The 23263-nt window shown below is 43.1% G+C and overlaps 1 protein-coding gene across 1 annotated transcript; it reads left to right on the top strand.

The window, feature by feature from the left end:
* The first annotated feature begins 5667 nt into the window (after window positions 1–5667).
* Window positions 5668–10428, top strand: LOC136425829 (uncharacterized). Its single transcript, XM_066414768.1, has 7 exons — window positions 5668–5893; window positions 6314–6583; window positions 6711–6818; window positions 7555–7680; window positions 8943–9063; window positions 9769–9863; window positions 10012–10428. The coding sequence occupies exons 1-7, from the start codon at window positions 5720–5722 to the stop codon at window positions 10426–10428; spliced, it is 1311 nt and encodes a 436-aa protein (XP_066270865.1). The 5' UTR covers window positions 5668–5719.
* Window positions 10429–23263: the final 12835 nt, after the last annotated feature.

The following is a 23263-nucleotide window of genomic DNA, read 5'->3' as shown; positions in this document are numbered from 1 at the left end:
AATAGTAAGTAGTACAAAGTTGGATTTCTAACATTGGAGATTTTCCATGTCAGAGGTGAAACTTCTAGATTCCAAAAGTTCGACTTGCAATTAGCCCCAGAGCGACCAGACTTCATTACATGCAGTAATAGATTTGCCGTGGCGGATCATTACTAAGATATCTCTAACATTGTCGTCCGATTTGTGTCTCACATGTGGGAATACGTTTTCTGTACAAATTCTAGATCTCTGAGGAATGTTTGCATTGCGACGTAACAAGTTAGTTATATAAAGAATACAACACGGGGTATTCCGTATCACCCGAGGTACCGGGCCGGCCGCGGATAGAATCGCCCGACGGCCCGCGGGAGGGCTGGGCATGGGAGCGAGAATGATGCAGAATACAACGTGTGTTGTATTCTATCCATGTCATGCCCACCTGAAAAGAAATCACATTTCAATGCGGAAAGCGCCAAAAGTTGAGGGAGTTTTGTTTCCTCGAACACAAAACTGTAACAACACTGATTTTAACCTCCGAATACGGTATTCGAATTTTCGGCGGCAGCACAACCGGCGTGCTCGAAGTGCTCACAGTTACGGCCTACGGCCGTCGGGCGATCCGACCCGCGGTCGGGCTGGGACCTCGGGTGATACGGAATACCCCGTGTTGTATTCTATATGTATGTCATGCCTGGGCCTGATACGGGTGTTCCGGACCGTGTGATAACTATCCGGATCACATAGGGTTCGGAAGTGTTATCACACAGGCTTCCATAGAATATTTCGAACGCATTTCGAGCGCGCCGTTTGTGCGGCCGTCGGAAATTCGAATACCGGATTCGGAGATTAGAATCAATGTTGCTACAGGACACAAAATCTTGCTCGAGGACACAAAACTCCCTCAACTTCTGGCGCATTTCGCATTGAAATGTATGTTTTCTCGGGCGGGTATGACCAAGGTATGACATAAATAGAATACAACACGTTGTATTCCGCATCACCCTCGGTCCCAGCCCTCCCGCGGGTCGGATCGCCCTCCGGCCTACGGCCGTCGGGCGATCCAACCAGCGGTCGGGCAGATACCTCGGGTGATACGGAATACCCCGTGTTGTATTCTATATTTATGTCATGCCTGGGCCTGATACGGGTATTCAGGACCGTGTGATAACTATCCGGATCACATAGGGTTCGGGAGTGTTATCACGCAGGCTTCTATAGAATATTTCGAATGAATTTCAAGCGTGCCGGTTGCGCCGCCGTCGGAAATTCGAATGCCGGATTCGGAGATTAGAATCAATGTTGTTGAAGTTTTGTGTTCGAGGACACAAACCTCCCTCAACTTTTAGGCGCATTCCGCATTGAAATGTGTGTTTTCTCAGGTGGGTGTGACCAAGGTATGACATAAATTGTATTCCGCATCACCCGCATCACCCTCGGTCCCAGCCCTCCCGCGGGTCGGATCGCCCTCCGGCCTACGGGCGATCCGATCCGCGGTCGGGCTTGTACCTCGGGTGATACGGAATACCCCGTGTTGTATTCTATATTTATGTCATGCCTGGGCCTGATACGGGTGTTCCGGACCGTGTGATAACTATCCGGATCACATAGGGTTCGGGAGTGTTATCACACAGGCTTCCATGGAATATTTCGAATGCATTTCGAGCGCGCCGGGTGCGCCGCTGTCGGAAATTCGAATACCAGATTCGGAAGTTAGAACCAATGTTGTTACAGTTTCTTGTTCGAGGACCCAAAATTCCTTCAACTTCTGGCGCATTCCGCATTGAAATGTGTGTTTTCTCGTGTGGGTATGACGAAGGTATGACATAAATAAAATACAACACGTTGTATTCCGCATCACCCTCGGTCCCAGCCCGACCGCGGGTCGGATCGCCCTCCAGCCTACGGCCGTCGGGCGATCCGACCCTCGGTCGGGCTGGAACCTCGGGCCCCGTGTTGTATTATATATGTAATGCCCGGAGATAAACATTATCACATAGCCAGATGGCATGAACCAATCAAAAGCCTCCATTGCCCATGTGTTATGGCACCATAACACACCTGTTCGACCGTTCCATTATGTAGAGGGGAGGTTATCTTTTTGTTAACATTCATATAATGTTTATTTGTTCTAAAAATGTTAACTATCTTAAAATAAGTCAAATATTTTGACATATGACAAAAAAGAATAAACCATTTCAATACAAGTCAAATCTAAACGTGCGGAACTGTAAGTGGAGCCGCCCACAGTATTGACCAATCAGAAGGACTCCCAGCAGAGAGGAATGATGATAATAGATAATAGATTTGAAAAAAGATTTGACGTGCCAAGATTGCAATGTTATTGAAAATTATCTGTGGAAATCTTGGTTTTCAAAATGAAATCTATCATCTTCTGTTCAAAAATATCAAATGTAAATTGTGAAATGCATTCTTAATAGTATAAGGGAATTGTGCGTCATGCAGGAATTGTCTACTCCTATATGGGTCACTGACCCATATAGGAGTAGACAGCATGTAATTAACCCTTTATCAATGTACGTTCTCGGGGAAAACTGGAAGGACCGCGTTCTTTCCCCTCCTTTATCAACCAATATCTAGGGATAGAACGTTCCAATGTCCTAAGGCCAGCCCGTGTAGACAACTCCTTCCCCTCTCCGACAAGCCGGAACAGAAGTAGGTTCTGATTTTTGTTGTTGTTGCTTAAATTTGATCATATACACTCAGCACAAAAAGTTTCGAAACTTAACTTTGGTCGATCATATCTCAGCTGTTCCTTGATCAATTTCAATGATTTATATATCATTACAAAGCCTGTGTGAGTTTTTTTCCTATGATACCAAACATAATATGGTTGTAAATTAATGCAACGAGCACCAGACCTGCTTATGCGAGCAGGTCACATAAAAAAGTGCCCAGATTACCCTACTAATGTCAAACGCTCAATTCAGTATATTTTCTTCTGCTGGCAGCACGTGGCTTTTGTACGAGAGTAATATGAAACTTAAATCAACAAAACACATTGATATGAAAGCCAAGGATGGTCTTCATCCAAACAAAAAATGCGTAAAGGAGCTTCAGTTATGATGAAGGTACCTTAATACTGAGTACACAAGCCATGCACTGTCACCACAGCCCGGCACATCCTCCTCATGCTTGTCAGTAGGTTTTGTTACGCGGCCCCTGGCTATTGTTCCACAAGGAGTCGTCGCAGGTCGACCAGTGTTGTTCTGTTGATTATTCTTGCATGCACAGCTCGCCCAAGCTGATCAGTGATCACAGAGTCTGAGACTGTGTTCAATTGTGTTGAGATCTTGGCTGCAGGAGGGCCATTCTATCCTCTGTATTCCTGCATCCTGGAGGTGGTCTGAAATAGCTCTCATTCTGTATGGACGTGCACCATCATCTTGCAGATCTTGCATAATACAGAGCTAAGGATCTTGGAAATGTGACTGGATTGGGAAAGGTGTCTCTATGTCTTGACACATCAAGGTTGCTTAGGATGATTAGCCTGGTTTTTCCTCTGGCAGTTCACGTTGTACTGCCCCACATTATGACACTGACTCCAACAAAACAATCAGTCAGTCTATCTGTGCAACGGTCAGCGTAGGGTTCTCCTCGTTGCCCACACTTTCATTTCCCCATCCGACAGTCTAAATAAATCTACTCTTATCTGTAACTGTGAACATAACATTCCTCCACACACTGTTCCATTCACGATATGGACAACACCACCACAAATGGGTTTGGCGCTGCGCTGAGTGTTTGACACTAGCATGGAAATTTGGGCACTTTTTTTCTACAACCCACTCGCGTAAGCAGGCCGGGTGCTCGCTCCATGAGATTGCAATTATAATGAGTTGGCTAACTTGGGTATCATAGGAAAGAAAATTACACAGGCTTTCCAACGATATATAATGCATTGAAATTGATCAAGAAACAACAGTAAAATATGATCAACCAAACTGAAGTTTCCAAACTTTTTGTGCGTAGTTTATATAGATAGATTTGATGCTAAAGAATGCAGCTGCAGAGACCATAGGATGGTGATGATGATGCGGAAGATTTGTAGTCTCTGCTCGACTTCCGAGGCTCTCCAGAAGTAGGACATTTGTAAGTCAAATTTCAACACTGGTAGTAGGCTAAATATTTACCCCCGGGGGTCGACCGATGATGATGATGATACCTCTATACCGTCTTCGGGATGAGGAGGCTCAGCCTTAGTCTCTACCAGACTAACCGCGTCGGAAATACAGAGAGCATTTGCCGGGGGACTTTGGCCATTGAGGTTAACATTCCCATCCGCAGCCTATTCGACCCTCTCTCCGTAGCCACCTCCCTTCATACAATTGACTCCATTTGGCCAATTTCTACCATTTTCCCAGCGACCCGCGGAGACTGGTAGAGGCTAGCTCAGCCTGTGGTAATCCCGGTCTCGAACGTTACTCATGTGTTGCACTTCAGACTCTCCCAATGTTAGTCTAGCCGTGTTTTAAACTCGTTTACTGTCATAGAATCTATCACAGATTGTGGTAGAGCCTTCCAGTCACTAACCACTCTAACACCGAAGGACTGGCTCCTGAGCCTACCTCTGGCTAAAGGTAGCCTGACAAATCGCGCTCCTAGCGGCCTGCCGGTCCTGTTACCGCCAGGCCTCTTGGGGTGGGGGTCAGTAACCTCCGGCCGAGAGCTTGTGTAAACACAGGCTATGGCTTAATAGACCTCGAGCTTATTGGCAATGCCCTCTAGTTGACCCCTCTGTGCGTTTGATAAGGAGAGACTCAAGCTGAATCCCTTCACATCCTTTCGCCAGTTTGAACAGCTGAATCATATCCCCTCCCCGTCTACGATACTGAAGGGATGGGAGTCTTAGGGCCCTCAGCCTCTCCTGATAGGGTATACGTAGGTCCCTGAGGTTTGAGGGCAGTTAAGTGGCCCTTATTTATACCTTCTGCAGTTCCTGTTGATCCAGCCGGAAATGGGGTCCCCATGTGACATTAGCATATTCCAGGTGAGGACGAACCATGGATTTATAAAGAAGTGGTACTGTCTGTGTGTCCAGATTTTTGAAGGATCTCTTGACAACCCCCAGCATCCGATTGGCTTTCTTGGCTGCTGCTGCAGTATTAACGTGAAAGTGATGATGAAATGTTTACGCGTTTGAAAGAACAAAGGATCGTGAAAGAAGGAAGGCAGGAACTACTGAAACGATGTTTTGTTTGTGGCTACTTTCTATAAAAGTAGCTCCTGACCGATCCATTCCCACGTTTTAAAACGAAAGGTGGTTATCGTGGAACATATCAGATGAATATGGGAATATCTCGCTTAATTGACTAGAGCTGTCTGCCGTGTATGCCTTAGCCTGACTAAATCGCACACCCAGCGGCCGCACTTCGGTGCTAACCCAGTCAGCGATAGATTGTGTAAACAAGATTTATCCCTACTCTGCGATAAACATAAGCTTGTTGGCCAATTTAAGTGTACATCTTTTATGATTAATGAACTTACTACTTCTTGTCAAAATGAGGTATGATTTTTATTCTTTGAAAACTGTATATCTTAAAGCTGCGGTGATAGTATCAATGCATTATGGGCGTGCCCTCAGCTGAATGTGTAATAATCACTTGAAATATATAGACTATTTTCGAGGAACAATATGATAACGGCAGACTGCAACTTTTGCAGAAAGCTGCGGTCCACTTCCTCCGGTTTGTGGTTACATCCAGATCAGAGCTCCCAAAACATGGCTGCCAAACAACCTGTGACAATCCTGGTGCCGTTCTGTTGCAGAGCTGTGAATTATAGCTCTACAGAAAACCTGCTGCGAACTTGCGAGGGGATCCCCGTAGAGAAAGTCATCTTGAACTACTTAGAAGATGGTGAAAGTCTCCTTGAATACTTCAACCGCCTGAAAGAAGTAAGTTGATTGTGAAGTGATTGGTACTCTTTCCTTCTATTCACTGTTTGCGTCCTCTGGGCTTGGTGATAAAACAGTTATGTTACTTTTACCGCTACTCGAAGTTGCGTGTCACGTGCTTAGCGGATGGAGATTGTCTTTTTTCCAGACGTTTGAATTCCAAGGCAGTGACACTCCCATCGTTTCGATTCTATTTCAATATTCTTATCAATACAACGAGTGCACATCCTTTTGTATCTTTACATTTCCATTTTCTAACATTGACGAAACGGGTTATTTCTAGAGGGAATAAAGAACATAAAAAATTATAAACAAGAAGAAACTGCAGTTTAATGGCGTCCGATCTCTGCAGTGTAACACCGTATTCCTTTTAACCTTGATGAAAATGACTATTCTTATTCTCATTGTTGTCCGCTATAGGTTGTTACAGACAATAACGTGGATGTGGTTCTGGCGCTCTACGACAGTGCTACACTCGTGCAGTCGGCTCTCGTACGAGAGTTCCCGAATCGACTCGAGGGGCCGAGTGTGGAGTCGTCGTTTCTCGCCTATCACAAGGTCTACACCAGACAGTGTCTGGACCCGGACACCGACCCTTCTCCTCACGGCGTCTTGGACTTGGACTCAAAGACCCTTCTTGATGATGCCGCGACTCTGTTAAAGAGGGTGGGGCTTCCTGCCTTTGCAAAGGTGCAGAAGTCATGGCTTTTTATTCAATTTAATCACCAATGCAAGTCCCAATCTAAATTCCGAGATGTCATCGCAAATGCAAAGTTGAATAGGCTGGGTGGAAATAATGCGTTGTCTCTTGTTTTAGGTTCCATGCGGGGATGCCTCCCAGGGGGTTTGGAAGATCAGCACCACCAGTCGGTTGACGGATGTACTGAAAGTGACGGGACGTTTAAACGAACAGCACTTCTCTCAGGTCAGTTACTAAGACTGAAAGCATTGTCATATAAGGCAGGTACGTGATATTCCATATCCTCCTTTTCCTTTTTCATCCTGTCAGACGATCGGTCCAGCGTCGATGGACTCAGCATGCAATGTTGAATTTCTTAAACACTGTTCTTGAGTTGAGCCCTTGACGTGAACAAGAAGGCAGGGGATAGTGATGACAGCTTGCCTTAGGGCTGCCACCACTCTCTCCACCATCCATCAGCAGGCAGGAGGCAGAACATATCCGACGTCCCGTCCAAGTTGAATGGCCGCATTCGTTGGCCGAACCAGTATGCAATGCAAATTCTGGAACGCCCTCACCGACACGAAGAGCCGGGTGCAGTTCGTCCGCCCTCTGTCGAGGCCGTTGACCGTCTTACTATTTAACCCTTAGTCAGGTAGATGGTACGTGGTCAAAAGACACTTTGGGTCACGAACAATGCTATTCAATATCAATGACTGTTTTAACAAGTTATAAGAGGATTAAAACCCTCAGCTATTCTGCAATACACTGTGAGGCTGAGGTCCTGTAACTTGTTGTACCATGGAATGGAATTTAAAACTTTCCAGAAGTGCAGGTTAGACATGACGTCATCATGCTGTTTCCGAAGTGACGAGCATCCTGTTGTTTGGAATTCCCATATATTGAATCCTGGCACAGGTATGCCATTATGTTCAGCAGTTATCATAATCGATCCCCCAATGCCCCCCCCCACCCCCTACAGAATGAGCACATCTGCAGCGCGACGTTCATGCGTGACTTCCTCCAGAAGGTGCTGGATGTGGACCACTACCCGATGGTTCTGAGGAACACTTTCATAGTGGAGCCGTACATTGATGCACCGGCAAAGGTAATAAGTCCAGTCAACCGTACAAAGTTCTTACAACCAAAGTTAACGAGAAGGTGGCAAGGTCGTCTTGTACTTTGGGTTTGAATGTTGACTTAGAATCAAAGTTTCCGGGTTCGTTAACCCTATCTAGACCGGGCTTTTTTTAGACTTCTTGGACGGGGGGGGGGGGGCTCTTTCGAACCCCCCACCCGTCATAACTTCCAAACGGTATTCTCTATCATCACCAAATTTGCAGGGAGTGATGTTCACGTGAAGTTTTATAATTCCTGTAAGTTTGGTGACGTTATGACGTAATATGACGTAATTATGACGTCATCGATGCGATTTTATTGGCTGAATAGGGAATTCCCATAATATCTACAAGTATTAGACAAAATAGTGCGTATTATTGATTGAAAGGTATGCCAAGACATTTCACGTCATTGATGACTAACTTGACGTCAAAATGACGTCGAAGAATGACGTCATGTGTTGTTAGCGACCCCCTGGGATCCGCCATCTTGGATCGGCCATTTTGAAATTTTTCAAAATACATTTTTTTCATGTATGATCCCAAATAGCAATCAAAATAGACTAAAAACACTAATCTGAATGATTCTGGTTAAGAAAATTCCAGGTTGTGACGAATTAAAAGGCAAAAAAGCCTGTTTCTATCGAAAATAATGATTTTGTCCGCCATCTTGGATTTTGAGCGATGACGTCATAAAATTAGCATAATTTATGAATATTTAATCATGACAGTTACATTAAATCACATGTGATGTTATACATGTAGGAAACTAGTGTTGTTGAGCAAGAAAACATGGAAAACAACTATGTTTAAATCGAAATAAGCGAAATTTGCATAAAATGCCTCTTCAGAAACCCGTTACCATGGCAACACGAAAAATGATCAACTTAAACTTTATCATAATATTGTTGCCAACTAAATTTTAGGAAAAGTCACCAGCTTTGGTTGTCCTACCATACGTCGTTTGGCAGTTATAAGATGTCAAAGTTGGCGCGGGCACTTTTAGCCCCCGCCCCCCCCCCCCCCGGTCTAGATAGGGTTAACCTATCAGGCCTGCATGTTGTGCTCCTGGGGAAAATATTAGAAACAAATGAAAAAAATAAATAAACAAACAAATAGAAGGACAGCCTGAGATATTGTTGTTGTGTAATGTGGTGTAGATAAGAAAATGAGATAGAAAGTTCAAAAGATCAAAATGGAGCATTTGCACGACACATTTTGATTAAATGTTATGTGCGTATATCCACATCAGGTGAATGTGGATGGATGTGTTTACAACAAAGAGATCATCCACTGGGCCATCTCTGACAGCCTCCACTGGCCAGGACAGGACATCCCCTACCAGGGAAGCTGCATGCCTTCAACCCTCTCAGGTGAGCATGCGAACCATGTCTGCTATATACTTTTGATTTCAACATCATGTGAATTTGGCAAATGGTCTCATTTTTAAAAGTAGACACGTTTACTACAATTACTGAAAGATTGCTTCACCTAGAGTCTGTCACAAGCATCTGATTAATTGTAATGTATTCTAAAATAAGCTACAATGGTCAAGCCGTGTCATGTACGGTAATGCTTCAACTGCTTGCTATATCACTATCCTGGAGTGCAGTCAAGTTAGCTTTAGTACGCATCCAACGTCGCTACAACGCAAATAGTTATTTGTGGGGTTGCGACCGTTGGAAGCGGACTAAAATAGAAATAATGGGTTTCAGACTACTCTTGTACACTACCATAATCGTTTGTAAAAACATTATATGCTGACGTCGATGAAGGTTAGACATCCTGGTAATACGATACTGAGTCACTGACGAAAAGTAGTGGATGCTCCTTGAAACGTCTGACCGTTTCCAGAATCATATCCAGTTGCTTGAGTAACTGTTATTTGGTGTATTCTATGCTGGCATTCATTTCTATCTAGCGAGTATATTTGTCTGTTGTATGTCCCAAAATACTCATGGATGTTCTACAATCACCATAGACGTTGTACAAGCAGTGTTGGTGACAGCCTCATTTGTCGACAAGTTTTATATGGTGATCGAAGTAGTCAATAGATTGTTATTTTACCTCATCCACAGATATGATGCAGACACGACTGTGGGGCGGTTTTGACAAGGTCGTGGGCAGAATGGTGGATCACGGCTTCAATAACCAGTTCGTACACGACGGACAAGTAACCTTGCTACAACTTTTTCCCCTCCCACAGCAAGATTTTCAGTTAAAATATCATGAATACTTTATCTCCGTGTTGCTATTGACCAGACATTCAGATGCCGCTGCTTAACTGTCTACTCTAACACTGCACAAACTTGTACCCACAGATCAAGCTGATCGAGGTGAACGCCCGAATGTCCGGGAATCTGAGTGGCCTGTACGCGGCCTGTCTGTCGGGACCGCTGCCGCTGCAAACGTACCTCGGGCTGTGCTGCGGGGTCCGTCCCGCTCCGCCTGTACCCACGGGACGGGCCGCTCTCAACCTGCCGCTCCAAGTCCACGAGAACTACACGGGGAAGGCTGGAGACATGGTCAACCTGTCCGAGGTAGAAAACTTAAGGGAGGACCTTGAAGTCAAGATCACTTGGTTCATGGATTTCGATGAGGAGTTCCTCCCTGGTAAGAATGAGTTTGCGAAGCTTTGGACGTACGGGAAGGCGCCTGACGACGCCAAGAAGAAGTGCAGAGAAGTGATGCAGCGACTGGTGAAGAAACCTGAGCAGTTGAAATTTAACTTACTGTGAAAACTCTAGATCTTGTTTCACTCAGAAACATAGGGCGCGCTGGAATAAGGCATTTACAGCCAGGGGTTGAATTGAAAATTTGACACAAATGCATTCTTACTAACACTCCTTTCAGCGAATTTGATATATAAAGTTATCATTATGATATGAGTAGTACATGTACTAGCCTGACTAAATCGTGGTGGCCAGCTAGACTGACCGGCCCTTAGCCCCTGGCAGCGAGAGGTTGTGAAATACAGGCTTGGGTACTACATACATAGAGAGATCGAGGAATATACTCTAATTCGTATATCCATATGTGCCCTTTTTACACAACGTAGCATCTCCTGTAAAGTAGCTCGTCATGCATCAGTACATCGCGAGGAATAACTTATTCTATTTATTTATTTATTTGTGAACACGAACACGTTATTATATGACCAGCAGGGTTGTCCAAGCAAATGGCTATTGTTAAGGGCTAATTCTGGGAGAAAATACACTCGATACACACAGAATCTGGGTTAAAGAATTACATTCTAATTTACATTGAATCGTACAGTATACATTTTATACACAAGTTGTCGATAGTAAGTATTACAAAGCAGGATTTCTAACATCGGAGACTTTCCAAGTACATACAAAGTGCTTGTACACGTTTCTCAATTTTACAATTTTGTCACACGCGGGTCGACGAATAGCTTGTGCAACAAACCGGGAACTATTGGGTCGTTAGTGTTAACCTTTTGATTGCTTGGTGTTTAAGTAATTGGTGAATGTTCATTGTATGGTTCTGGGGGTTTTGGGGTTGATTTATTTGTTTAACAAAACACATGGGAATAAAGGCTTTTAGCAGTACCATTAGAATGCAAGTCCCACATTTTATCTTGGATTTGGATTTGGATCTATTGGAATTGCAACAGTGCAATACACGTCGGACACAGGCAGCTATTGCTGATGTCGTGACCTACACAAATAATTGGGTCGTTAGTGTTAACATTTTGATTCCTTAGTGTTTAAGTAATTGGTGAATGTTCATTGTACGGTTCTGGGGGTTTTTGGGTTGATTTATTTGTTTAATGATCATAGTTTCTTTTTTGCTGCACCGTTGGGAATCAACCGGCAACATTCGTAAGCAATTAATCACAGCGATAATAAATCTGTTTTTTCCTACAACTAGTATGCTGGCTCTACTCATGAAAACAAGGTAATAAACTGGGCAATAGTACGCAATTCAATAAAAAACTAACTAATTGTTTGCCTCCTTATTGCTCTTTATGTTAGCTATAGAGGCCCTAATAGGCGTTTTATGATACTGCCTGTGTCCTTGATTTAGTTTAGTCGCTTGAGAATTTCAAGTTCACTTGTATCAGAATAAAAGCAACCACTAGCAGGCTCGCTCCATAGGTCGCTGGAAAAAAAAAGAATTTGGCCAGATAGACGGATAGCTTGCCAGAGCAGTCAGCCGGCCGACCCTAGGTCGAAAGCTGTACTGCCCGGCCGGCCGACAGTATCTCCGCTCGGGACCAACTCTAATCCAGACTTCAGACTGACTTCTACTACATGGTTCTCTTTCATTTATACACTTTCTTTCCGCCTACGTAACTATTTCTGAGAAAAGGTTCATTCTTCTACTATTGGGTCATCATGCGTCATTTCATCTACGGAGGGCACTGGACAGTCCCAAATAAGGTCATATCAACCTAGAAGACATTTGCCCCCCTGGACAGAAGTATCGCAAGTTGTCTCTTTCTGGGCCATTACTCTAGCCATCATTCTAAGGAAATAGTGCCCGCCTACACTCCTTCTCAGAACAGCTCATCAGAACGGACATTATCCTCAGGACAACTTGGAAAGCAAGAAACTCAGCTATATCATAATCGCACCCTATTACATAACAATACAAGTGGGAATAAAGGTTTATCAGTACATGTACCATGAATGCAAGTCACATGCTTTATCTCATGATCAGTGCCGTATATTTAGGCTGCATTTGGAATCAACTAATCAAGCAGAGGTTATGAATCAGGATATTCATAATGTGCAATTTCTAAATAATTATTAATTGACGCATTGACTTATAGGCTGTAAGTTGATGAAATGAAAGGTAATAAAAGGGTTAAGGGTACCTTTGCTTATGGTCAGATTGCACTACGGTGACACAAAGAAAACTGGAGAAAGAAGAAAGCCCGACAAAAAGGCCCAAACACGTCAAAATACCAGCCTAAGCCGAACCTCTGCTGGATTACAGACTGAAACACACGTGGCTGAAACCTTTGTCAAAGGACGTTCCCTCATTTAAAAGCTGAGTGACTCAGTGTTTTACTGCTTCCTAATAAGCTCCCAAATGTCACAGAATTGTACCAAATCTGTTTTCGTAGCCAAGTTGGATCTCAGAGACTCAAAAGGCATGAAATTAAGGGGTATTCGCTTCACACCATTTACATATTTTGAGTCTACAAATGTTTCCACGGTAGGTAGGTCATGTCGGTCCGAGTATAAACAGTCCCCCATCCGCTAGCCTTCCAACGGCAAGACCGACTACCCAACTACGCTACTACAGCCAACTACATCTCATTCAAATGTCTATCTTTTCATTGACCCGTGCGCACGGTCGCCTATAAATGTTTCCACGGCAGGTAGGTCATGTTGGTTCGAGTATAAGGAGTTCTCAATCCCCCAGCCTCCCAACGACATTTGCGTGATGTCTTACATGAAAGCCCGTCCCTGGCGCTCACACAAGGACGGGGCACTCGGGTACATTGCCTTAAACCGCCCGCAACCCTGTGTGCTCCTGCCGGCGATTTCATGATGTCTTACCCGCGGTCGGGTTGGTACCTCGGGTGATACGGAATACCCCGTGTTGTATTATATATGTAATGCCCGGAGATAAACATTATCACGTAGCCAGATGGCGTCGACCAATCAGAAGCCTCCATTGCCCATGTGTTATGGCACCATAACACACCTGTTCGACCGTTCCATTATGTAGAGGGGAGGTTATCTTTTTGTTAACATTCATATAATGTTTATTTGTTCCAAAAATGTTAACTATCTTAAAATAAGTCAAATATTTTGACATATGACAAAATAGAATAAGACATTTCAATACAAGTCAAATCTAAACGGGCGGAACTGTAAGTGGAGCCGCCCACAGTATTGACCAATCAGAAGGACTCCCAGCAGAGAGGAATGATGATAATAGATAAAAGATTTGAAAAAAGATTTGACGTGCCAAGATTGCAATGTTATTGAAAATTATCTGTGGAAATCTTGGTTTTCAAAATGAAATCTATCATCTTCTGTTCAAAAAGATCAACTGTAAATTGTGAAATGCATTCTTAATAGTATAAGGGAATTGTGCTTCATGCAGGAATTGTCAACTCCTATATGGGTCCCTGACCTATATAGTAGTAGGCAACATGTAATTAACCCTTTATCAATGTACGTTCTCGGGGAAAACTGGAAGGACCGCGTTCTTTCCCCTCGTTTATCAACCAATATCTAGGGATGGAACGTTCCAATGTCCTAAGGCCAGCCCGTGTAGACAACTCCTTCCCCTCTCCGACAAGCCGGAACAGAAGTAGGTTCTGATTTTTGTTGTTGCTGCTTAAATTTGACCATATACATTATATAGATAGATTTGATGCTGAAGAATGCAGCTGCAGAGACCAGAGGATGGTGATGATGATGCGGAAGATTTGTAGTCTCTGCTCGACTTCCGAGGCTCTCCAGAAGTAGGACATTTGTAAGTCAAATTTCAACCCTGGTAGTAGGCTAAATATTTACCCCCGGGGGTCGACCGATGATGATGATGATACCTCTATACCGTCTTCGGGATGAGGAGGCTCAGCCTTAGTCTCTACCAGACTAACCGCGTCGGAAATACAAAGAACATTTGCCGGGGGACTTTGGCCATAGAGGATAACCTTCCCATCAGCAGCCTATTCGACCCTCTCTCCGTAGCCGACTCCCTTCATACAATTGACTCCATTTGGCCAATTTCTACTATTTTACCAGCGACCCGCGGAGACTGGTAGAGGCTAGCTCAGCCTGTGGTAATCCCGGTCTCGAACGTTACTCATGTGTTGCACTTCAGACTCTCCCAATGTTAGTCTAGCCGTGTTTTAAACTCGTTTACTGTCATAGAATCTATCACAGATTGTGGTAGAGCCTTCCAGTCACTAACCACTCTAACACCGAAGGACTGGCTCCTGAGCCTACCTCTGGCTAAAGGTAGCCTGACAAATCGCGCTCCTAGCGGCCTGCCGGTCCTGTTACCGCCAGGCCTCTTGGGGTGGGGGTCAGTAACCTCCGGCCGAGAGCTTGTGTAAACACAGGCTATGGCTTAATAGACCTCGAGCTTATTGGCAATGCCCTCTAGTTGACCCCTCTGTGCGTTTGATAAGGAGAGACTCAAGCTGAATCCCTTCACATCCTTTCGCCAGTTTGAACAGCTGAATCATATCCCCTCCCCGTCTACGATACTGAAGGGATGGGAGTCTTAGGGCCCTCAGCCTCTCCTGATAGGGTATACGTAGGTCCCTGAGGTTTGAGGGCAGTTAAGTGGCCCTTATTTGTACCTCCTGCAGTTCCTGTTGATCCAGCCGGAAATGGGGTCCCCATGTGACATTAGCATATTCCAGGTGAGGACGAACCATTGATTTATAAACAAGTGGTACTGTCTGTGTGTCCAGATTTTTGAAGGATCTCTTGACAACCCCCAGCATCCGATTGGCTTTCTTGGCTGCTGCTGCAGTATTAACGTGAAAGTGATGATGAAATGTTTACGCGTTTGAAAGAACAAAGGATCGTGAAAGAAGGAAGGCAGGAACTACTGAAACGATGTTTTGTTTGTGGCTACTTTCTATAAAAGTAGCCCCTGACCGATCCATTCCCACGTTTTAAAACGAAACGTGGTTATCGTGGAACATATCAGATGAATATGGGAATATCTCGCTTAATTGACTAGAGCTGTCTGCCGTGTATGACTAAATCGCGCACCTAGCGGACGCACTTCGGTGCCACCCCAGTCAGCGATAGATTGTGTAAACAAGATTTATCCCTACTCTGTGATAAACATAAGCTTGTTGGCCAATTTAAGTGTACATCTTTTATGATTAATGAACTTACTACTTCTTGTCAAAATGAAGTATGATTTTTAATTCTTTGAAAACGGTATATCTTAAAGCTGCGGTGATAGTATCAATGCATTATGGGCGTGCCCTCAGCTGAATGTGTAATAATCACTTGAAATATATAGACTATTTTCGAGGAACAATATGATAACGGCAGACTGCAACTTTTGCAGAAAGCTGCGGTCCACTTCCTCCGGTTTGTGGTTACATCCAGATCAGAGCTCCCAAAACATGGCTGCCAAACAACCTGTGACAATCCTGGTGCCGTTCTATAATGAAAGCTCATCTGTGTTGGTAGTAATCATAATACAATGCTAAACTTTCTTCCAACACTAAAGTATTCACGGATCGAATGGTGCCGTTCTGTTGCAGAGCTGTGAATTATAGCTCTACAGAAAACCTGCTGCGAACTTGCGAGGGGATCCCCGTTGAGAAAGTCATCTTGAACTACTAAGAAGAGGGTGAAAGTCTCCTTGAATACTTTAACTGCCTGAAAGAAGTAAGTTGATTGTAAAGTGATTAGTACTAGTACACTTTCCTTCTATTCACTGTTTGCGTCCTCTGGGCTTGGTGATAAAACAGTTATGTAACTTTTACCGCTACTCGAAGTTGCGTGTCACGTGCTTAGCGGATGGAGATTGTCTTTTTTCCAGACATTTGAATTCCAAGGCAGTGGCACTCCCATCGTTTCGATTCTATTTCAATATTCTTATCAATACAACGATGCACATCCTTTTGTATCTTTACATTTCCATTTTCTAACATTGACGAAACGGGTTATTTCTAGAGGGAATAAAGAACATAAAAAATTATAAACAAGAAGAAACTGCAGTTTAATGGCGTCCGATCTCTGCAGTGTAACACCGTATTCCTTTTAACCTTGATGAAAATGACTATTCTTATTCTCATTGTTGTCCGCTATAGGTAGTTACAGACAATAACGTGGATATGGTTCTGGCGCTCTACGACAGTGCTACACTCGTGCAGTCGGCTCTCGTACGAGAGTTCCCGAATCGTCGTTTCTCGCCTATCACAAGGTCTACACCAGACAGTGTCTGGACCCGGACACCGACCCTTCTCCTCACGGCGTCTTGGACTTGGACTCAAAGACCCTTCTTGATGATGCCGCGACTCTGTTAAAGAGGGTGGGGCTTCCTGCCTTTGCAAAGGTGCAGAAGTCATGGCTTTTTATTCAATTTGATCACCAATGCAAGTCCCAATCTAGATTTCGAGATGTCATTACAAATGCAAAGTTGAATAGGCTAGGTGGAAATGATGGGGCTTCCTGCCTTTGCAAAGGTATAGAAGGACTGGCGTTTTATTATATTTGAGTGCAGTAGATATGGTCATCAATCTATATCCCAATCTAGATTTTGTTTCCAGATGTCATTACAAATGCAAAGTTGAATAGGCTTGGTGGAAATGATGGGGCTTCCTGCCTTTGCAAAGGTATAGAAGGACTGGCGTTTTATTATATTTGAGTGCAGTAGATATGGTCATCAATCTATATCCCAATCTAGATTTTGTTTCCAGATTTCATTACAAATGCAAAGTTTAACTGTCAGTGCGAAGGTCTAGGTAGACATAATCTAAATGTTACAGTCAAACCTGCCCCAGGCGACCATCAGGCGGACCGAACAAAAACGGTCGCGATGGACAGGTGGTCGCCATGAAGAGGATTCCACTCACATGTTTTCAGGGCGAGGTTTTCAAATACAGTACGTAAACGGATGGAAAATTATGTGAATTTAGACAGCATGACCCCCACCAGGTTCAATTCTCATTGACAGAAAAATCCTACAAAAATTGCATTTTCCGTTATCGTTGTAATAATTGTATACCGCTACATCGTGTACAAATTTTCGTCATAATTTTGTGTACAAAACAATGGTTGCCTCGATGATCTCGCAGCGCCTTCCCGCGTTCACACGTTACATTAAATAGTACACACACACACACACACACACACATCATCATCGAAGTTTTAAGGCCTAAGACAAATCCCTAGAAAACATATTTTTGTTGAAGTCCAGCTCTGGAAAACAATGGAGTTATTGCATTTACTCATTGGCTATGCTAATTAAGTATAATATAATTGTGTACATCTATACCTAAGATACCTGCTACCTACCTGGTATGATGGAAATCCGATTATTCTTATCTTTAGCTATCCTCTTTGGAATATTTTGACAAAAATGCCCTTTCAGTTCGAAACTTTTCCCAGTACAGAAATACATTGAAAAAACCCTGCTATGATAGAATTTTTCATTTATTATGCAAATATTTTCCTGTTTTGTATAATTTGTATTCCATTTCGCACATATTTGTCTAAGCCACGTACCTACAAAAAAACATGAAAATCAGTTTCTCCCTTCTTGAGTTATCCTCCATGGATGTGTCGAACAGAACCCAGCTGTCTTATGACGAAAAAAATTATGCTGTAGATCCTTGTCAAAAGTCTGGGTATTCTCCTTCCCAAGAGCTTTTCACCTCTCAAGCGTTGTGACCATAGCATATCCACAACACGAGATATCAAACCCGAAAATTACAATGCAGTACTAATGCAAGCCACTAAGAGGCCCAAAATCCAATTATGTCGAGGTTTTAAGAAGACCTACCGACATACCAAAAATCAAGACAATCTATCTAAGCATTCTTGAGTGAGGATGTTCACAAACACACAGACAGACAGCCACACACACCAACGCTGACGAAAACATGACCTTCTTGTATTCATTTTCCGAAGGTACAACAACAAAGTGTCGGACATGGCGCACTGTCAGAATTACACATACTCTACTGACTACACGCTTTGTCCCCCAGGTCGCCGCTAACACTGCTTGCAGTGCAGAAAACGATGGCTATACGTGTCTGAATAACGTTCTTCCCGGGTTTGACCAGTCCGTGACTGGAATCATACTGAAACATCTGCTCAACCGCACCACTCTAACCAAGCAACACATTCCGCCGTTACCCAACCTGATCAAATTTCGAATAATTGGCAGCACCATCCAGGCAATAGGTAAGTGCGGGGAATAAGTCAGCTGGGAAAAAGTTTCATGTGTCGGTGATATGATGATATAAAACATAGCTTTGTGCGTGGTTTCTTCATACATTCCATGTAACCACTAAAAAATCTTATGATGAATTGAAAGAGATTAAGATATATCTAAACAATCTATTACATTTTTTGTAGACAAAAGAGTGAGGATTTCAAAAGCGTGGTCAATACATTATTTTCATCTAACCACTTAAAGTTGAATTTTGCGATAGAAAGACGCTAAAACACAATCCTTCACGTCGAAGATTTAGAAATATAAGGCATATTTACAACTTGAATTAGAATATTAGATACCATTCCAGTCCCTCACAAGTGAAACAAGAGTCTTAGGACCCAAAATCTCCATGAAACCTTTTCTTTTATTAAACCTGTTCCCCCCATTCTATATCGCTTAATGGTATTACCCCCGGCCACATGTTGGGGGCTCAGGTTCCACAGTGACCCACTTTCGTAACAGCTGTTAGTAGTGCTACAATGGCCAAAACTGCAAATATAGATTTCCCCATTACTTAGGCAAATTAAGTCCAATTTGCATAATTTGCACTTCATTGTATACAACCATCTCTAAGCTACTTGCCAAGTAAATAACATGAAAATCTGTTGCTCCTTTCTTCAGTTATTCTCCTTTGAAAATATTTACAAACACGCCATTGCAGTTCCAGTGACACATACCAGGGGGCCCAAAATCGACCTTGACCTTTCTCCTCCCAGCACCTACCCATATACCAAATATCATTTCAATCCATCCACACGTTCTTCAGTTATGCTGATTTTAAGCGTCCGGTGACACATACATACATACACTGTGACACAAACATACACACACGCGCACACGAACGCAAACACAATAACTTCGCATGATTTGCACTTCAGTGTGTACATCTCCGTCCAACCTACCTGCGTACCAAATAACATGAAAATCTGTTGTTCCTCTCTTCAGTTAAACCCCTTTAGAACATTTTTACAAATAGGCCATAGCAGTTCCAGGGACACAAACCAGGGGGCCCAAAATCGACCTTGACCATTCTCCTCTCAGCGCATACCCACATACCAAATATCATTACAAACCATCTACACGTTCTACAGTTATGCTGACTTTAAGTATCCGACGACACACATGCAAACGATTTATCTCCTTACTTATGCAAATTCGGTCTCATTTGCATAGTTTGCACTTAAGTGTGTACAACTTGGTCTAACCTACCTGTGTACCAAAGAACATGACGATCTGTCGATCCACTCTTCAGTTCTTCTACATTTAAGATTTTAACAAATACGCCATTGCAGTTCCAGTCACACATGCCAGGAAGCCCAAAATCGACCTTGACCTTCCTCCACCTAACACCCACCCACATACCAAAAATCATTTCAATCCATGTACAGGTTCTACAGTTATGGCGACTTTAAGCGTCCGGTGACACAAACATACACACAGACACCAAACTCAAGCAAAACAGTATCTCATGAAAAAGCCTTTTTTCATGGAGATAAAAAGAATGGTCCAAAAATATGACAATGCTAATTTCTAGTTTTATAGCCGGGTCACATTAATCTAAGATGTGTATAAAATTTCTATCATGAAAACAAAATCTTATCCTATTAACACATCAGAACCATTTAGGTTCAAATCGTGTGAGTAGACAGAAGACAAAGTATACATAATGCAAATAAATAACAACAACAAAAAACCATTAAAGAATTTTTTAAATGAACATACCAGCAATACAATGATATAACATTGAAATTGTACTTTTACTTTAAGTCAAGGTAATTTTTTTACAGAAGCGGGTACGTTCTCCTCCATACCGTCCATAATGTCGGTAACTATCCAGTGTAGCCACCTTCTGCATATCGCCGACAACACCTTCTGTAGCTTGCCAAGTTTGAAAACAATCAATCTGAAACATAATCTCATCGAAACAGAGTCTGCGAAAGCCTTTGTTGGGCTCAACAGCTTGTATGCACTAGACTTCGAAGGAAATCAACAGAAGGTGGTTCCTTTTGAACCTGATCCGCCAAAGTAGCACAGTTTCTTGGATATATGTCATTCTCAGCAACAACCAGACCAGCACGGTATTGGAAGCGAACAGGAAGAAAATCGTTGACGCACGAATGACCATACATCTAAGGGTTAACCCCTTTGACTGTGACGGTAGAATGCGGTGGCTGGTCTGTAACGCCATGTCCTCGGCTCTCGGCGTCATCTACCACGCTGGTCATCTCCAGTGTACGTCCCCGTCTGAACTGACCGGCCACGACTTTAAATCGCTCCAAACAAACTCATTCTGCTCAACCACAGAGCTAACAACAATCACTATGAAACCCACATTTGCAAGGGTGGAACCCACCACGCTTCCAGCAAATTCCTTTAAGACGACAAATGCCACCCTGACACAAAAATCGACCAAAACAACATCTGGTACCATGGACAGTACCCGCGAATTCGAATGGGAAAATAATCTTAATGGCGGACAGCAAGCTGGTATGGACTATGTTTACATACCCGTCGGACTAACCATCGCCATGATACTTCTACTAGGTGGGGTGGCAGTTGTGGCTAAAATTTACAATCGATGTGTTTTTAAGGGAAGGCCAAATCCAGTCAACGGACAGCACGTCGGTATTGTGAGGTCACAACTCATCAGAAATCGGATGTACCAACACTCTGGAGCTACCACAGGGGACGCCAGGGACAATGAAGAAACAGGCGAAACTGAGTCAGCGAGACAGAATCCGGTTCACAAACGACACGGAGTCACCATCAACACATCTGAACTGATCTCTAATCGGCTATACAAATCCTCCAGATCTGTTGTCAACAACGCCGATAAGGGCAGAGCAACGGCAGAAGAGACTGAGCTGACACCTTACCTCACTGTACCGTTCGATGCCATCAACAACACCCTGCGTATCGAGCCGTACAGCACAATGGATTTGGATGACATCCGCAACGAACAACCGAATGACGAATTGCGTCCGCCATGTGGACAGAAACAGACCCAAAAACGACATGGGGTTATTATGGACTCATTTCAGATAACCTCTTATCGGCTATACAAGTCGTCTGCATCTGCTACCAACAACGACAATAAGGGCACGGGAACGACAGAAGAAACTGAGGAGAACTTGGAGCACAACAACATTTTGCGTATCGAGCCGTATAGCAGCGTCAATTTGGAGGACATCCGCCACTAACAAACGAATGTGGCTCGAGTAGTATTTCTCTGTCAGGTGGAAAACGGGACGTCCAAGACGAAGATAATATGGAAACGGATGCGACAACACCTCTGGACCAAATTAGCGATCCCTAAGCTCCTTCTCTATTGTCACCCAGTGGTTTATATTTATTTAATGGCTTTTGGAACCGGCCATGCCTTATGACGCCGGATGGTAAATTTGCACTTTATTGATATATAGCCAGACTGTGTGGCCTAATCACAAGCCTTAATTTATATTGGTTATACAGTCATGACGTTGTAAGGTTAATGAAGACGAAAACTGTGCATTACTGATTAGCCAATTATTCACACTTGTAGGATTGATGGGGAATGTTCTGTGGTAATGTATAGTAATTTTAAATTTGGTCATTGATAAAATATCGTTAATCATCTGTTTTCTCTCGGTACTTACCGTGATATAACCTAGTCTGTACTAGTGCCAAATGACCATCTCATTAACAACTTGGTTCACTTCGCTCACTTGGAGGCTTATTCGGTGGTCACTTGCCGGTCGTTATGTTACGATAAACACTTTGGGGCGGGCCATAACCCTTAATTACGAGTACTTCTTGTTGAGAAATAGAAAGCATATAGATATAGTTACACTGTGTAAATAGAAAGTTTCAATCTCTTTAATCAATTCACTATTAGTTGCTCTTGAGAAATTGAAAACAGTATGATTACAGTCACACAACTGCCCAAGAAGATCAAGGGACGAAAAAATCTGGTCTATGTTGACTATAGACGCGTTAGGCACTAAAGATAGTATTTTTATTTCTTCTTTCAAATGGAAAGATAATCTAAGGGACCACATGGAAGTGATCACATTGATCAAGTTAGCAATGTAAAGAGACGGTCCCTTGTACAAGTTCGACTTGACATTGGTTTAAATAGATTGGTCACTATAATGCATTTGCTATGTTGTGTATATGATCATGAGTTGTAATGGTTCGGGCACGAAATAGCTTTAGTGCGAAATATCTCCTCGTACATGTGTAAAATCACATTGGGTTGCACTTTATGGAATTTTTTAAGCATATTCAAAGCTTATTTTTGTGTTTTGCTCTCCTAAATATTGTAATAAGGTGTTATCAATCTGACACGTTTGGTAGATAATCTTCAAATCACGACTGCAATTAATCTAATTCGGCAGACGTAACAGGATCATCGTATGAAAAAGAACCAATGGTATTTTACAAATGGCTCTTCTTTGCAATCATGATACAGATCTCAAAATAATGCTCAAAATTGAGAATGTGGACCCCTATGTAAATAAATAAACGACTATACTGAAGCGATATATTTCTGATGACAGTTTGTATGTAGGGCGCGCAAGATCGTAAAATATTGTGAAAAATAGAGTGAAATATTGACTGGCAGCACATTTTATATAACCGATAAAACACGAGTAAGGCACATATGCCGTTTTAAAAGTTATGTTT

This window comes from Branchiostoma lanceolatum, chromosome 19 (genome assembly GCF_035083965.1).
Source record: "Branchiostoma lanceolatum isolate klBraLanc5 chromosome 19, klBraLanc5.hap2, whole genome shotgun sequence".
NCBI lineage: Eukaryota > Metazoa > Chordata > Leptocardii > Amphioxiformes > Branchiostomatidae > Branchiostoma > Branchiostoma lanceolatum.
Note: the sequence above shows the minus strand (reverse complement) of the source record. Positions and strands in the feature narration are given on the sequence as shown.

Bases quoted from the DNA above. Each gene is read 5' to 3' on its own strand.
- LOC136425829 (XM_066414768.1), top strand. From the start codon at position 5,720: ATGGCTGCCAAACAACCTGTGACAATCCTGGTGCCGTTCTGTTGCAGA. The intron at 5,894-6,313 runs GTAAGTTGATTG...TGTCCGCTATAG, and splicing joins ACTTCAACCGCCTGAAAGAA to GTTGTTACAGACAATAACGT. The intron at 9,064-9,768 runs GTGAGCATGCGA...CCTCATCCACAG, and splicing joins CATGCCTTCAACCCTCTCAG to ATATGATGCAGACACGACTG.